The sequence below is a fragment of the Oncorhynchus mykiss genome, chromosome 26, assembly GCF_013265735.2.
Source record: "Oncorhynchus mykiss isolate Arlee chromosome 26, USDA_OmykA_1.1, whole genome shotgun sequence".
Taxonomy (NCBI): domain Eukaryota; kingdom Metazoa; phylum Chordata; class Actinopteri; order Salmoniformes; family Salmonidae; genus Oncorhynchus; species Oncorhynchus mykiss.
The window spans coordinates 38,323,001-38,340,929 of record NC_048590.1 but is presented as its reverse complement, the minus strand read 5'-3'; the positions used below and the strand labels follow the sequence as shown (position 1 = coordinate 38,340,929).

At 43.6% G+C, this 17,929-nt stretch overlaps 2 protein-coding genes and 1 long non-coding RNA gene across 7 annotated transcripts in view; 2 read left to right on the top strand and 1 right to left on the bottom strand.

Annotated features, from left to right (window-relative positions):
• LOC110506753 (E3 ubiquitin-protein ligase AMFR) overlaps positions 1 to 4,979 on the top strand; it is a 37,810-nt gene extending 32,831 nt beyond the window's left edge. For 3 of the 5 annotated variants that reach the window (XM_036963303.1, XM_021586598.2, XM_021586599.2), the window contains exons 8-14: positions 1,163 to 1,296; positions 1,543 to 1,653; positions 1,783 to 1,985; positions 2,181 to 2,287; positions 2,532 to 2,666; positions 2,891 to 3,081; positions 3,612 to 4,979. In XM_036963303.1, the coding sequence (XP_036819198.1) occupies positions 1,163 to 1,296; positions 1,543 to 1,653; positions 1,783 to 1,985; positions 2,181 to 2,287; positions 2,532 to 2,666; positions 2,891 to 3,081; positions 3,612 to 3,762 (1,032 nt within the window). In that variant the 3' untranslated portion in view covers positions 3,763 to 4,979. The remainder of the gene's footprint in view (positions 1 to 1,162; positions 1,297 to 1,542; positions 1,654 to 1,782; positions 1,986 to 2,180; positions 2,288 to 2,531; positions 2,667 to 2,890; positions 3,082 to 3,611) is intronic. The other 2 variants (XR_005039656.1, XR_005039655.1) reach the window with 2 other exon arrangements.
• Positions 4,688 to 17,691, bottom strand: LOC118944403. The gene is made up of 3 exons (XR_005039657.1): positions 17,043 to 17,691; positions 4,789 to 5,020; positions 4,688 to 4,748 (listed from the first exon to the last, which is right to left on the bottom strand). It is a non-coding gene; the product is annotated as an uncharacterized LOC118944403 (long non-coding RNA).
• The window catches only part of LOC110506754 (dipeptidase 2), a 32,639-nt gene continuing 22,368 nt past the window's right edge, over positions 7,659 to 17,929 (top strand). Inside the window, exon 1 of the mRNA XM_036963304.1 lies at positions 7,659 to 7,952. The gene's annotated coding sequence lies outside the window, so the exon portion shown is untranslated. The remainder of the gene's footprint in view (positions 7,953 to 17,929) is intronic.

The window sequence follows — 17,929 nt, the reverse complement described above, 5'->3', positions numbered from 1 at the left end:
AGAGCTGTTTTAATATTTGACTCCCGTCTCCCCTCAGCTCTTTAGTAATATCTTAGAGCTGTGGTTAATATTTGACTCCCCTCAGCTCTTTAGTAATATCTTAGAGCTGTGTTTAACGTTTGACTCCCGTCTCCCCTCAGCTCTTTAGTAATATCTTAGAGCTGTGTTTAATATTTGACTCCCCTCAGCTCTTTAGTAATATCTTAGAGCTGTGTTTTAATATTTGACTCCCGTCTCCCCTCAGCTCTTTAGTAATATCTTAGAGCTGTGTTTAATATTTGACTCCTGTCTCCCCTCAGCTCTTTAGTAATATCTTAGAGCTGTGTTTTAATATTTGACTCCCGTCTCCCCTCAGCTCTTTAGTAATATCTTAGAGCTGTGTTTAATATTTGACTCCCATCTCCCCTCAGCTCTTTAGTAATATCTTAGAGCTGTGTTTAATATTTGACTCCCCTCAGCTCTTTAGTAATATCTTAGAGCTGTTTTAATATTTGACTCCCGTCTCCCCTCAGCTTTTTAGTAATATCTTAGAGCTGTGTTTAACGTTTGACTCCCGTCTCCCCTCAGCTCTTTAGTAATATCTTAGAGCTGTGTTTAATATTTGACTCCCCTCAGCTCTTTAGTAATATCTTAGAGCTGTGTTTTAATATTTGACTCCCGTCTCCCCTCAGCTCTTTAGTAATATCTTAGAGCTGTGTTTTAATATTTGACTCCCGTCTCCCCTCAGCTCTTTAGTAATATCTTAGAGCTGTTTTAATATTTGACTCCCGTCTCCCCTCAGCTCTTTAGTAATATCTTAGAGCTGTGTTTAATATTTGACTCCCTTCAGCTCTTTAGTAATATCTTAGAGCTGTGTTTTAATATTTGACTCCCGTCTCCCCTCAGCTCTTTAGTAATATCTTAGAGCTGTGTTTAATATTTGACTCCCGTCTCCCCTCAGCTCTTTAGTAATATCTTAGAGCTGTGTTTTAATATTTGACTCCCGTCTCCCCTCAGCTCTTTAGTAATATCTTAGACCTGTGTTTTAATATTTGACTCCCGTCTCCCCTCAGCTCTTTAGTAATATCTTAGAGCTGTGTTTAATATTTGACTCCCATCTCCCCTCAGCTCTTTAGTAATATCTTAGAGCTGTGTTTAACGTTTGACTCCGGTCTCCCCTCAGCTCTTTGGTAATATCTGGCTGTCCATGGCCAGTCTGGTGATCTTCATGCAGCTGAGGTATCTGTTCCATGAGGTGCAGCGCCGCATCCGACGCCACAAGAACTACCTCCGTGTCATCAACAACATGGAGGCCAGGTCTGTCTACTGACCAGCCTACTGATGGCTCTCACTGTCTTGTATATAATACATCCCTACTGTTACTTATTAGTTGATGGGTGGTGTTCTTTCACTCTTAGCTGAGACTCAGTGTATGAAGCTGTAGCAGTGTGCGTTGTGTGAATCTAGTCTCTCTGCTTTCTTATGACGGGCTATCTAGCTGTTAGTTATTTATGAGACTAGCGCAGTTGTTGATCTAGATTTGTTATCCTCTGTACCGCTCAGGTTTGCAGTGGCCACATCCGAGGAGCTGGTAGCCAACAGCGATGACTGTGCCATATGCTGGGACACCATGCAGACAGCACGTAAACTGCCCTGCGGACACCTCTTCCACAAGTAAGAGACTGACCCAGCCACCTTGGCACCTCACACTTGATTGAATGTGGCATTATGTGGGTGATGTTTTGATTGACACTAAGAGATGCGTATCTGTGTACATTAACGCTCCTGTTTGCTATTCCTCAGTTCCTGCCTGCGGTCGTGGCTGGAGCAGGACACGTCGTGTCCAACATGCAGGATGTCCCTGAACATCAGTGGTGATGGAGGCCTGGCCAGAGGCCAGCAGCAGGGGGCTGGCCTCCCACTGGAGAACAACCTGGGCCCTGGGGGCCCCGCTGCAGACGCCAGACCACACCTCAACCAACACAATCACTTCTTCCACTTTGATGGTAAGGCCATACAGACTTGTTTTACAACACAGGTGATCTCACTGAATGGACTACTCTATTGAGTATGGTTGATGATGATGATGATGAGTTCTGGCATATAACATGTTGATAGTCACATAGACAGACATCACACTGTTAGACATTTCTTATAGTGCACATTTAGGTAGTGATTATTGTGGTGATGTCTCCTCCCAGGCTCCCGCATCGCCAGCTGGCTGCCTAGTTTCTCAGTAGAGGTGATGCACACAACTAACATCCTGGCTATTGCTCAGCAGGCCAACAACTCTCAGCTCAACACCATGGTGAGTCACAGCCTTACTCTAATCCCCTCCTGGGACACCAGGGGATTCTCCTTTCAGCATGTTTTTTAGTCCTGGACTAGGTTTAATCCTTCCAAGAGGTCTCGCAAGCATCATCTGAGCTTTGAAGATTGTTTTTACACTTGCCCTTCATCAACAGCTTTGTTTTCAATGTATTCATTGCAGCAATTTGACTTGACTAGAATGGAGGTAGCTGCTGGGTAACATAGTGTTCTACTCCCCACAGGCCCATCAGATCCAGGAAATGTTTCCTCAGGTTCCCTACCACTTGGTGCTGCAGGACCTGCAATTGACCCGCTCTGTGGAGGTCACCACCGACAACATCCTGGAGGGACGCATCGTGGTGCCCTTCCCTGCTCTGGTAGGTCCTCCAGTTCAGTTCATTGGGTATTTTGGCCATGGTGGTCCACATATAGACCCCAGAAGGCCTACACTTTCCCCTTGTGTGTGATTGTACTGCCTCTTTCTGAGGGTTAGGCAGAAAAAGAGAGGGAATGAGTTCAGGATCTAGTCAAATGTGTTTAAAGGTGTATACTGTGGTGTTAACTGGTGTTGATTAAAGATGTCTTGCCTCTCCCCCTCCAGGCGGCTGAGCGTTCCCCCGTGCAGGTGAACCCAGGCCCAGAGGAGGGGGAAGGAGCCAGTGGGGTAGTGGAGACTGCTCCCAGAGAGCTGAACAGCCTGGAGGTCAGAGGGAGCCGTTTCTCCAAGTCTGCAGAGGAGAGACAGAAGATGCTGCTGCAGAGGAAGGATGAGCTGCTGCAACAGGCACGCAGGTACTGTACTGTCCCCACCGGCAATACTAGACCAGTCTGTCAAACGAAACGGGTGTATTCAGTGAGGGGAAACCTTCCCAGCTTTGCAGATAGAAATATAGCCTACCCTATTCAACTTCGCAGACAATCATATCTTATTACGCAATCAATTTCTGTCTGAATGTTTTGCAACGTGACCAGGCATCCTGAACAGGCCTCAGCTGACAATCTTTTCAAAATAAGAGTCTTCTTAGATAAGAGCAAACACCTGTTGCTGTCTTGGTGGTGGTTTCTTGTCTGTTAGGTCAGGGTTCAGTCACTGGCCCTTTTACTGAGTAACTACAGTAGCAGACTAGCTCTATTGTAACTAAATTACTGAGATCACTGTTATGTTTATAAGGACACACCACAGCAAAAGTTTAGCAGTGTGAAAGTTTCTTATTGGACTGGTACAGACAGTTTCTCCCTGCGACTCTCTGTTTCTGAGCATTTCCTTCTGTTTCGTATTTGCTGAACACAACCCACATTGACCTCAATTCATTTCCCCACAGGAGATACTTGAGAAAGAGCCCAGAGGATGAGGAGGACCTGCCCACTCTGGAGGAAGACGCCCCTGTCTCAGATGTGACCATGCTGAGACGCAGGACCATGGCAGCAGCTGCAGAGAGACGCATGCAGAGCCAACCAGACCCTGCTCCCTGAGACTATACTGGACTGTAAACTCCCACATGGACAGTCTCGCCTCGAACCCACACCTAATGCCCTTGGGAGTGTCCACCAAACTCCTCACGTCCCACCTAAGAGGCACCTCCACCGAAAGTGCTCTCTACGTTATATGATCAATGGAATTACCTAGATAAAAACATTACATTACAAAGTGTTAGAAGAAGCATGGGCTTTGGCTGCACATGGCACAGGGGCTCTGCTGTTTTAGGCTGCCCTAGTGAGATATGAGAACTGGGCCTTGGGAATGGTACCAGCCTCCTCTGAACTTTCACCAGGCACCAGAGGCTTAATTGGACATGGATCACCAGCGTTTTAAAGGAGTGGTGGGTGTCTGTCTGAGTTTCTGAAGTGCACACCTGTCATCACATAGCTCTAGCCCCCCAGCTTCACTAGACTTACCTGCCATTCTCTTTACTGGCCATGATGGGGAAGGAAAGAGCATGGTGTCACAGTCCGAGGATGCTGCTGAGGTTAGTTAGGGTTTGTTAAGGTGCTGTCGCTACATACAGCTCATAGTGTAATGGAGTGGGACATAGTTTGTATTGGTTTTATTCAACAACAAAAATATTTGTGTTGTATTGAGCTGAGATTGCTATTGATATCATGGGTTGGGTTGATAACATACTGATGTTATTTTATAAAAATGGAGTGAAAACTGTGAATTAAGAGTAGGTTTAATAGATTAAAACATTGTGAAGCTTTTTTAAAATGTTAATTAAGAGAATGTCACTTAATGTCACTAATCAAAATATGAATGTACTTTATCCACATAATGCTGCAGAGAGAGAGTAGAATAGTTTCAATTCTGGGCGTTGTGGAGACCTGGTTGTTAATAATGTGTTAAATGTCACATATCCACCCAAGAAAGAACACTATCTAAATAGGAAGACGTAATATTTTTGTCTCCTGACAGACAGTAAAACTCTCACCAGTACAGCGTTATAGAAGAGTGGCTCCCTGACCTCTAGGTCAACCAGTGGTTTCTATCTGCGGTGTGTATACCTCTAGGTCAACCAGTGGTTTCTATCTGCGGTGTGTATACCTCTAGGTCAACCAGTGGTTTCTATCTGCGGTGTGTATACCTCTAAACCTCTAGGTCAATCAGTGGTTTCTATCTGCGGTGTGTATACCTCTAAACCTCTAGGTCAATCAGTGGTTTCTATCTGCGGTGTGTATACCTCTAAACCTCTAGGTCAACCAGTGGTTTCTATCTGCGGTGTGTATACCTCTAAAACTTCCCAAAGCATACCTACACTGTATTAAACATCCATTGCTAGAGGTACAGAAGTCTGTATGGGCTCAGAGGAGTTGGGTTGAGGTTGGAATACTGAGGAACCTATCTGATTCACTCACTCACACTCCATTCCTACACTCCATGTACTGGTAGGTTCATTCTTGCAGACGATATGTAGGCCTATGTGTTGGATTCTTGCAGACGATATATAGGCCTATGTGTTGATATGTAGGCCTATGTGTCTTGCAGACGATATGTAGGCCTATGTGTTGGATTCTTGCAGACGATATGTAGGCCTATGTGTTTTGCAGACTCTATGTAGGCCTATGTGTTGGATTCTTGCAGACGAAATTTAGACCTATGTATTGGATTCTTGCAGATGATAGGTAGGCCTATGTGTTGGATTCTTGCAGACGATATGTAGGCCTATGTGTTGGATTCTTGCAGACGATATGTAGGCCTAGGTGTTGGATTCTTGCAGACGATATGTAGGCCTATGTGTTGGATTCTTGCAGACGATATGTAGGCCTAGGTGTTGGATTCTTGCAGACGATATGTAGGCCTATGTGTTGGATTCTTGCAGACGATATGTAGGCCTATGTGTTGGATTCTTGCAGACGATATGTAGGCCTATGTGTTGGATTCTTGCAGACGATATGTAGGCCTATGTGTTGGATTCTTGCAGACGATATGTAGGCCTATGTGTTGGATTCTTGCAGACAATATGTAGGCCTATGTGTTGGATTCTTGCAGACGATATGTAGGCCTATGTGTTGGATTCTTGCAGACGATATGTAGGCCTATGTGTTGGATTCTTGCAGACGATATGTAGGCCTATGTGTTGGATTCTTGCAGACAATATGTAGGCCTATGTGTTGGATTCTTGCAGACGATATGTAGGCCTATGTGTTGGATTCTTGCAGACGATAGGTAGGCCTATGTGTTGGATTCTTGCAGACGATATGTAGGCCTATGTGTTGGATTCTTGCAGACGATATGTAGGCCTATGTGTTGGATTCTTGCAGACGATATGTAGGCCTATGTGTTGGATTCTTGCAGACGATATGTAGGCCTATGTGTTGGATTCTTGCAGACAATATGTAGGCCTATGTGTTGGATTCTTGCAGACGATATGTAGGCCTATGTGTTGGATTCTTTGATAACTCAAGGCTTTTTAAAGTTGAGTGGGTGTTGTGTGTGTGAATCTCAATGGAATGCTTTAGTTTACATTTACCCCAAAGAACATTGATCCCATGAACTTCCACATGATGCAGATTTCTTTATTTGAGATGTGCATATTTTTGTGTGTCTCTCTTTCAGCTTGTTTCATTTGTGGGATTGTAAGAAGTTTCTACTAACTGTGTTTCAGAGATGCACCTCTTGTCAAAAACTAAATACACTAGTCAGTTTTTCATTGTTTCAAGCTGTTGATCAACTCATATTTTCATATCCATGTCATATTTTTATATTCATCAGGGGTTATTTTTGTAACCATTGTATATTTAATCTCAATCAAAAACATGAATTAATCTTTTGGACTGAGCTTTCCTCATATTTTGTGCCTAAATCAAGAATATATGGTTTGATTGTGTAAATAATGTAGTTTTTGTAAGAACTGCTCAAGTAACATGAACAAATGATCAATAATAAACAGAGCTTCTCTACAGCCAAACTAGCTTTTCTTTGCTTCCTGTGGATAGGCCAAGTACGCCTAGGGGTCCTAATACCCCAGGTTGGGAACCACTGCTCTAGATATTGAGTAATCTCTTTCTAGACAGATGGGTTGCCTCCCACAATGTTACCAGTGAGAGAGTTTGATTCAGCTGAACCGCAGTGCACCGGGCTATGCAGTGAGGGAGGAGCACCCTTCTCAAATGGAACAGTAATCTGCTCCGCTCGGTCATGTTGTCAACAAGGCAGCATGATGCATCGTTCAGAAACCTACATCCTCTTTAACCAATTTTTTTGCATTTTCTAACTTTTTCATTTGGAATGCAGATAGTGTTTTTATCAAGAGCAATCATTTTTGCTGAACCTATGGCCACTTTTGTTTTGAGCTGACTCTACCGTTGGCCAAAATGGAGCACTTGGCTCACGCCCGGGAGTCAGACGGTTCCAAAACAAATGCAATTAAAGCTAACCCTGTTTACCCGGGGCAGTCCCAGGGCATTAATCAAATACCCTCAGTGTTCCAGCATACACACCTAGGTCTGGGATTTCTGAGATTAGGCTATGAGTACAATACTTAAAGGGCCAATCCTTAGTTGAAACAATAACAAAGCGGTCGCCCCCCTCTGTTCCGGTAAAAAGCTCAAGGATGGGCCTAGATAAATGTAACCACTCATATGCATAGACATAGCTGTGGATGCAATATATGAAAATTATAGTTTTAAGCATGTTTTGAGGCTGTACAGTGTTTTACATTTACAATGTTTACCGACATTGGAGTAAAGCAGGTTTATATTTTGGGTTCTGATGGGGTATGGCAGTTGAATTAAGCTCATGAAGCATAAATTCTATATTATTTAAAAAATCAATGGGTACATATTAATTTATATGTCCATAAATGTATGTGGTAACTGCAGATTGCCCCTTTAAATGGCTGGCTTCCTGGACACAGCTGGACTAAAAAACATTTAAATCGTTTTTATTTCTAGGTCTAGGTTTAGGCTAATCTATATCTGGGAAACTGGCCCATAGTGTTCTTAGTTAGATTGGACAGTAGATGGCAGTAATCCCATCTCTATGACCACACTGCGTAATGTACTCGATCTATTCTATACGTTACAGTACAATTTATTTCAGTTACTCACGTAGCCTACATCTGGGCGGAGGGAGCTAGAACATTCGCATTATTGAATTGTGATGTTCGGATTTATGCATCATTCGTTGTAAAAAAAAAAACCGACCAGCTGATCGAACAACTTGCACAGTGAGTTTTGTTTTGCTATAAATACTTTACTGTTTAAATAATTATGTTGCCTAGATTTACTGAATTTTTATGTTTTTTATAGAATTTCCGTTATTTGTAGGCATTTTTGCGTAATAGTTATAGTTGCGTAATGTTTTGGTTCACTCGTTAAAACTGTTGACCCATTTACTGTAAAAGTTACTTTAAATGTTATGTTCAACTTTATTAAACGTACTACAATTTTTAAGGATTCATTAAGCCTTCATAAGCCCTTTATAAATAGGCCTATATATGTTTAAGAAACTATTCCTAAAGCGAAAGTCAGCAGAATAAATAATAACTAAGCCGTCATCCCGCCTATGTTGCAGTAAAAAACTGAGGGATACAGCTGGAGAAATGTAACCACTCTCTTATTAATTCACAGAGCTATGTTTGCAAGGACTGACCATCCATGATATCAACATTATACTTAAACAATAAGGCACGAGGGGGTGTGGTGTATGGCCAATATACGGGCTGTTTTTAAGCACAACGCAATGCAGAGTGCCTGGATAATACAGAGTATTATCCATTATATGTATTGGCCATATACCACAAACTCTGAGGTGCCTTATTGCAGTAAAAATACGTTTTTTGTCATACCTGTGTCTGATATATCACGGTTGTAAACCAATCAGCATTCAGGGCTCGAACCACCCAATTTATCATGTAGTTTTAACCATGTTTTGAGGCTAGTGTTTGTTTACATTTACTCTATTTACAAACATTGGAGTAAAACAGGCTTATATTTTGGGTTCTGATGGGGTACGACAGTTGAACTAAACTCATGGGGCATTCTATAAATTATAATCTTCAAGAATCAATCTGTACATATTGTAAAATCTATTGGTCGCTAAATCTGGAGAAATTACAGACCATGTAAAAAACTGTTGGTCACTAAATCCATAATGGGCTCCCGAGTGGCGCAGTGGTCTAAGGCACTGCATCTCAGTGCTAGAGGCGTCACTACAGACCCTGGTTTGATTCCAGGCCGTATCACAACCGGCCGTGATTGGGAGTCCCATAGGGAGCGGCACACAATTGACCAAGCATCGTTCGGGTCTGGCCGGGGGAGGCCATCATTGTAAATAAGAATTTGTTCTTAACTGACTTGCATAGTTGAATAAAGGTTACATAAAAAATAAAAACCTGTCTAGACCAAGTAAAAACGGTTGGCTGGTATGCCCTCACCCGTCTGAGCGGTCAGCTGTGAATGCCCTCACCCGTCTGAGCGGTCGGCTGTGAATGCCCTCACCCGTCTGAGCGGTCGGCTGTGAATGCCCTCACCCGTCTGAGCCGTCTTCTATGAATGCTGATGTTGAGGCCCATCACAGTACTCTTGATAGTCACCACCATACACACACTGTTTCCATTTGAAGACGTTTATATGGTTTTGGTAATCTGATTTATGTGGAATCTTATTGTTGTGGACTAAGACAAAGATTTGCACACATGTAAACAGTATTAGTTAAGCATTATAACTATACACTATACCTATATGTACATAAATAAATGGAAATGGCATTACACTTACAACATGTCTATAAAGGGCTATAAACACATCAATATAAACATAAACTTAAACATTCACCTCTTGGAGAGAGAGAGAAACCAATTACTTTGCACAACATTCAGACATTCCTGTTGCCGTCAACAATACAAAGTTCTCCGAAACATGCGTCTTCTCCCTTCGGATGATGATAACATTCTGACCTGAGTGGGTGGGTACGGTGTTCAGAGTCCAGATGCACATCTCCAAGAGTTCTGATTGGTTGGGAATGGAAGGGCTATGATGGGTGAGGGATAACGAAGGTAGGCTGAGCAGCCAAACTAACGGGACTGAAGGGAAACTGAAGGGACTATGCGGTGAAGTTAGGTAGAGAGGAGTGGAGCAGGACGGCCTTTTTACACATATCCTTAATTTGTAAAAAGAAAATGTATGTAGCATCTGCTGATTGCCCCTTTAAGCAAATGTCATACTTTATAATTAGTGGCAAAGGATCACATTTGCCAAAGACCTGGATTTATATATAAACTGTGACCTTTCATATCACACGTTATACAGTATTACTTTGTTTAGAAATTATGTTGTGCTTATTAAGGCTTTATGAATGCCATATAAGCAGAATTGCGCTGGAGGAAATGGTTGCCATTTTACGGGCTCCTAACCAATTGCGCTATTGTGTGTGTTTTTTTGCTTTATTTGCAACTTATTTTGTACATAATGTTTCTGCCACTGTCTCTAATGGCCCCCGAAAAGAGCTTCTGGATATCAGGACAGCGATTACTCACCTCGTACTGGTTGAAGATTTTTACTTTAAGGAGTTGGACGCCAATGATTTACTTCAGACACCGGACAAGGCCCAAATCCCCATCACTCGCATGAAGAAGAGACAGAGATATCGGTGACGTAGGTCGTGGTGGCTTGTAAGGATTCAACGGCAAGTGGGTAATCCGCCTCTACCATCAGCACTATTAGCCAACGTGCAATCATAGGATAATAAAATGGATGAGCACCGATCAAGACTAACCTACCAATGGGACATTAAAAACTGTAATATGTTATGTTTCACCGAGTTGTGGCTGAACGACGACATGGATAACATACAGCTGGCTGGGTTTTCCATGCATCGGCAAGATATTACAGCTTCCTCTGGTAAGACAAGGGGTAACGGTCTGTTTCAATATGTAAATAACAGCTGGTGCATGAAATCTAATATTAAGGAAGTCTTGAGGTTTTGTTCGCCTGAGGTAGAGTATCTCATGATAAGCTGTAGACCACACTATTTACCAAGATAGTTTTCATCTACAGTGCCTTGCGAAAGTATTCGGCCCCCTTGAACTTTGCGACCTTTTGCCACATTTCAGGCTTCAAACATAAAGATATAAAACTGTATTTTTTTGTGAAGAATCAACAACAAGTGGGACACAATCATGAAGTGGAATGACATTTATTGGATATTTCAAACTTTTTTAACAAATCAAAAACTGAAAAATTGGGCGTGCAAAATTATTCAGCCCCCTTAAGTTAATACTTTGTAGCGCCACCTTTTGCTGCGATTACAGCTGTAAGTCGCTTGGGGTATGTCTCTATCAGTTTTGCACATCGAGAGACTGACATTTTTTCCCATTCCTCCTTGCAAAACAGCTCGAGCTCAGTGAGGTTGGATGGAGAGCATTTGTGAACAGCAGTTTTCAGTTCTTTCCACAGATTCTCGATTGGATTCAGGTCTGGACTTTGACTTGGCCATTCTAACACCTGGATATGTTTATTTTTGAACCATTCCATTGTAGATTTTGCTTTATGTTTTGGATCATTGTCTTGTTGGAAGACAAATCTCCGTCCCAGTCTCAGGTCTTTTGCAGACTCCATCAGGTTTTCTTCCAGAATGGTCCTGTATTTGGCTCCATCCATCTTCCCTTCAATTTTAACCATCTTCCCTGTCCCTGCTGAAGAAAAGCAGGCCCAAACCATGATGCTGCCACCACCATGTTTGACAGTGGGGATGGTGTGTTCAGCTGTGTTGCTTTTACGCCAAACATAACGTTTTGCATTGTTGCCAAAAAGTTAAATTTTGGTTTCATCTGACCAGAGCACCTTCTTCCACATGTTTGGTGTGTCTCCCAGGTGGCTTGTGGCAAACTTTAAACGACACTTTTTATGGATATCTTTAAGAAATGGCTTTCTTCTTGCCACTCTTCCATAAAGGCCAGATTTGTGCAATATACGAATGATTGTTGTCCTATGGACAGTCTCCCACCTCAGCTGTAGATCTCTGCAGTTCATCCAGAGTGATCATGGGCCTCTTGGCTGCATCTCTGATCAGTCTTCTCCATGTATGAGCTGAAAGTTTAGAGGGACGGCCAGGTCTTGGTAGATTTGCAGTGGTCTGATACTCCTTCCATTTCAATATTATCGCTTGCACAGTGGTCCTTGGGATGTTTAAAGCTTGGGAAATATTTTTGTATCCAAATCCGGCTTTTTCTTCACAACAGTATCTTGGACCTGCCTGGTGTGTTCCTTGTTCTTCATGATGCTCTCTGCGCTTTTAACGGACCTCTGAGACTATCACAGTGCAGGTGCATTTATACGGAGACTTGATTACACACAGGTGGATTGTATTTATCATCATTAGTCATTTAGGTCAACATTGGATCATTCAGAGATCCTCACTGAACTTCTGGAGAGAGTTTGCTGCACTGAAAGTAAAGGGGCTGAATAATTTTGCACGCCCAATTTTTCAGTTTTTGATTTGTTTTAAAAGTTTGAAATATCCAATAAATGTCGTTCCACTTCATGATTGTGTACCACTTGTTGTTGATTCTTCACAAAAAAAATACAGTTTTATTTCTTTATGTTTGAAGCCTGAAATGTGGCAAAAGGTCGCAAAGTTCAAGGGGGCTGAATACTTTCGCAAGGGACTGTATATTTTCTTTTAGATGTCTATTTACCACCACAAACTGATGCTGACATTAAGACCACAGTGTCTGTATAAGGCCATAATAAAACAAGAAAATGCTCATCCAGAGACGGCGCTCCTGGTGGCAAGGGACTTTAATGCAAGGAAACTTAAATCTGTTTTACCTAATTTCTACCAGCATGTTACCTGTGCAACCAGAGGGAAAAAAACTCTAGACCACCTTTACTCCACACACAAGGATGCGTACAAAGCTCTCCCTCGCCCTCCATTTGGCAAATCTGACCATAACTCTATTCTCTTGATTCCTGCTTACAAGCAAAAACTAAAGCAGGAACTACCTGTGACTCGCTCAATATGGAAGTTGTCAGATGACGCAGATGCTAAGCTACAGGACTGTTTTGCTAGGACAGAATGAAATATGTTCCGGGATTCTTCTGATGGCATTGATGAGTATACAACATCAGTCACTGGATTCATCAATAAGTGCATTGATGATGTCGTCCCAACAGTGACCGTATGTACATACCCCAACCAGAAGCCATGGATTACAGGCAACATCCGCACTGAGCTGCCGCACTGAGCTGCCGACTCTAACCCGGACCCTTATAAGAAATCCTGCTATGCCCTCTGATGAACCATCAAACAGGCAAAGCATCAATACAGGACTAAGATTGAATTGTACTACACTGTCTCTGTCGCTCATCGGATGTGGCAGGGCTTGCAAACTATTACGGACTACAAAGGGAAGCACAACCGCGAGCTTCCCAATGACACAAGCCTACCAGATGAGCTAAATAACTTCTATGCTTGCTTCGAGGAAAGCCACACTGAATCATGCATGAGAGCACCAGCTGTTCCGGATGACTGTGGGATCATGCTCTCGGGAGCCGATGTGAGTAAGACCTTTAAACAGGTCAACATTCACAAGGCCGCAGGGCCAGACAGATTACCAGGACGTGTACTCAGGGCATGCACTGACAAACTGGCAAGTGTCTTCACTGACATTTTCAACCTGTCCGTGACAGAGTCTGTAATACCAACATGTTTCAAGGAGACCACCATAGTTCCTGTGCTCAAGAACACAAAGGTAACCTGCCTAAATGACTACCGACCCGTAGCACTCACGTCTGTAGCCATGAAGGGCTTTGAAAGGCTGGTCATCACATGAACACCATGAACACCATTATCCCAGAAACCCTAGACCCACTCCAATTTACACACCACCCCAACTGATCCATAGATGACTCAATCTCTATTGCTTTCCACACTGCCCTTTCCCACCTGGACAAAAGGAACACCTACGTGAGAATGCTATTCATTGACTACAGCTCAGCGTTCAACACCATAGTGCCCTCAAAACTCATCACTAATCTAAGGACCCTAGGACTAAACACCTTCCTCTGCAACTGGATCCTGGACTTCCTGATGGGCCGCCCTCAAGTGGTAAGGGTAGGTAACAACACATCTTCCACTCTGATCCTCAACACTGAGCCCCACAAGGGTGTGTGCTCAGTCCCTTCCTGTTCTCCCTGTTCACACATGACTGCATGGCCAAGCACGACTCCAACACATCATTAAGTTTGCAGATGACACAACAGTGGGTGTCCTGATCACCAACAACGATGAAACATCCTATAGGGAGGAGGTCGGAGACCTGGGAGTGTGGTGCCAGGATAACAACCTCTCCTCAACGTGATCAAGACAAAGGAGATGTTTGTGGACTACAGGAAAAGGAGGTCTGAGTACACCCCCATTCTCATTGACGGGGCTGTAGTGGAGCAGGTTGAGAGCTTCAAGTTCCTTGGTGTCCACATCATGGTCCAAACACACCAAAAAAGTTGTGAAGAGGGCACGACAATGCCTATTCCCCCTCTTGAGAATGAAAATATCCTCAAAAGATTATACAGCTGCACCATTGAGAGCATCCTGACTGGTTACATCACTGCCTGGTATGGCAACTACTCGGACCCCGACCGCAAGGCACTACAGAGGGTAGTACGTACGGCCCAGTAGATCACTGGGGCCAAGCCATCCATGACCTCTATACCAAAAACTCCAGCCACCCAAGTCATAGACTGTTCTCTCTGCTACTCCATGGCAAGCAGTACAGGAGCACCAAGTCTAGGTCCAAAAGACTTCCTAACAGCTTCCACCCCAAGTCATAAGACTCCTGAACAGCTAATCAAATGACTACCCAGACTATTTGCATTTCTAAACTGCTGCTACTCTCTGTTTGTTATCTATGCATAATTACTTTACCTTTACCTACATGTACAGTACCAGTCAAAAGTCTCGCAAGCATCATCTGAGCTTTGAAGATTGTTTTTACACTTGCCCTTCATCAACAGCTTTGTTTTCAATGTATTCATTGCAGCAATTTGACTTGACTAGAATGGAGGTAGCTGCTGGGTAACATAGTGTTCTACTCCCCACAGGCCCATCAGATCCAGGAAATGTTTCCTCAGGTTCCCTACCACTTGGTGCTGCAGGACCTGCAATTGACCCGCTCTGTGGAGGTCACCACCGACAACATCCTGGAGGGACGCATCGTGGTGCCCTTCCCTGCTCTGGTAGGTCCTCCAGTTCAGTTCATTGGGTATTTTGGCCATGGTGGTCCACATATAGACCCCAGAAGGCCTACACTTTCCCCTTGTGTGTGATTGTACTGCCTCTTTCTGAGGGTTAGGCAGAAAAAGAGAGGGAATGAGTTCAGGATCTAGTCAAATGTGTTTAAAGGTGTATACTGTGGTGTTAACTGGTGTTGATTAAAGATGTCTTGCCTCTCCCCCTCCAGGCGGCTGAGCGTTCCCCCGTGCAGGTGAACCCAGGCCCAGAGGAGGGGGAAGGAGCCAGTGGGGTAGTGGAGACTGCTCCCAGAGAGCTGAACAGCCTGGAGGTCAGAGGGAGCCGTTTCTCCAAGTCTGCAGAGGAGAGACAGAAGATGCTGCTGCAGAGGAAGGATGAGCTGCTGCAACAGGCACGCAGGTACTGTACTGTCCCCACCGGCAATACTAGACCAGTCTGTCAAACGAAACGGGTGTATTCAGTGAGGGGAAACCTTCCCAGCTTTGCAGATAGAAATATAGCCTACCCTATTCAACTTCGCAGACAATCATATCTTATTACGCAATCAATTTCTGTCTGAATGTTTTGCAACGTGACCAGGCATCCTGAACAGGCCTCAGCTGACAATCTTTTCAAAATAAGAGTCTTCTTAGATAAGAGCAAACACCTGTTGCTGTCTTGGTGGTGGTTTCTTGTCTGTTAGGTCAGGGTTCAGTCACTGGCCCTTTTACTGAGTAACTACAGTAGCAGACTAGCTCTATTGTAACTAAATGACTGAGATCACTGTTATGTTTATAAGGACACACCACAGCAAAAGTTTAGCAGTGTGAAAGTTTCTTATTGGACTGGTACAGACAGTTTCTCCCTGCGACTCTCTGTTTCTGAGCATTTCCTTCTGTTTCGTGTTTGCTGAACACAACCCACATTGACCTCAATTCATTTCCCCACAGGAGATACTTGAGAAAGAGCCCAGAGGACGAGGAGGACCTGCCCACTCTGGAGGAAGACGCCCCTGTCTCAGATGTGACCATGCTGAGACGCAGGACCATGGCAGCAGCTGCAGAGAGACGCATGCAGAGCCAACCAGACCCTGCTCCCTGAGACTATACTGGACTGTAAACTCCCACATGGACAGTCTCGCCTCGAACCCACACCTAATGCCCTTGGAGTGTCCACCAAACTCCTCACGTCCCACCTAAGAGGCACCTCCACCGAAAGTGCTCTCTACGTTATATGATCAATGGAATTACCTAGATAAAAACATTACATTACAAAGTGTTAGAAGAAGCATGGGCTTTGGCTGCACATGGCACAGGGGCTCTGCTGTTTTAGGCTGCCCTAGTGAGATATGAGAACTGGGCCTTGGGAATGGAACCAGCCTCCTCTGAACTTTCACCAGGCACCAGAGGCTTAATTGGACATGGATCACCAGCGTTTTAAAGGAGTGGTGGGTGTCTGTCTGAGTTTCTGAAGTGCACACCTGTCATCACATAGCTCTAGCCCCCCAGCTTCACTAGACTTACCTGCCATTCTCTTTACTGGCCATGATGGGGAAGGAAAGAGCATGGTGTCACAGTCCGAGGATGCTGCTGAGGTTAGTTAGGGTTTGTTAAGGTGCTGTCGCTACATACAGCTCATAGTGTAATGGAGTGGGACATAGTTTGTATTGGTTTTATTCAACAACAAAAATATTTGTGTTGTATTGAGCTGAGATTGCTATTGATATCATGGGTTGGGTTGATAACATACTGATGTTATTTTATAAAAATGGAGTGAAAACTGTGAATTAAGAGTAGGTTTAATAGATTAAAACATTGTGAAGCTTTTTTAAAATGTTAATTAAGAGAATGTCACTTAATGTCACTAATCAAAATATGAATGTACTTTATCCACATAATGCTGCAGAGAGAGAGTAGAATAGTTTCAATTCTGGGCGTTGTGGAGACCTGGTTGTTAATAATGTGTTAAATGTCACATATCCACCCAAGAAAGAACACTATCTAAATAGGAAGACGTAATATTTTTGTCTCCTGACAGACAGTAAAACTCTCACCAGTACAGCGTTATAGAAGAGTGGCTCCCTGACCTCTAGGTCAACCAGTGGTTTCTATCTGCGGTGTGTATACCTCTAGGTCAACCAGTGGTTTCTATCTGCGGTGTGTATACCTCTAGGTCAACCAGTGGTTTCTATCTGCGGTGTGTATACCTCTAAACCTCTAGGTCAATCAGTGGTTTCTATCTGCGGTGTGTATACCTCTAAACCTCTAGGTCAACCAGTGGTTTCTATCTGCGGTGTGTATACCTCTAAAACTTCCCAAAGCATACCTACACTGTATTAAACATCCATTGCTAGAGGTACAGAAGTCTGTATGGGCTCAGAGGAGTTGGGTTGAGGTTGGAATACTGAGGAACCTATCTGATTCACTCACTCACACTCCATTCCTACACTCCATGTACTGGTAGGTTCATTCTTGCAGACGATATGTAGGCCTATGTGTTGGATTCTTGCAGACGATATATAGGCCTATGTGTTGATATGTAGGCCTATGTGTCTTGCAGACGATATGTGGGCCTATGTGTTGGATTCTTGCAGACGATATGTAGGCCTAGGTGTTGGATTCTTGCAGACGATATGTAGGCCTATGTGTTGGATTCTTGCAGACGATATGTAGGCCTATGTGTTGGATTCTTGCAGACGATATGTAGGCCTATGTGTTGGATTCTTGCAGACAATATGTAGGCCTATGTGTTGGATTCTTGCAGACGATATGTAGGCCTATGTGTTGGATTCTTGCAGACGATATGTAGGCCTATGTGTTGGATTCTTGCAGACGATATGTAGGCCTATGTGTTGGATTCTTGCAGACGATATGTAGGCCTATGTGTTGGATTCTTGCAGACGATTTGTAGGCCTATGTGTTGGATTCTTTGATAACTCAAGGCTTTTTAAAGTTGAGTGGGTGTTGTGTGTGA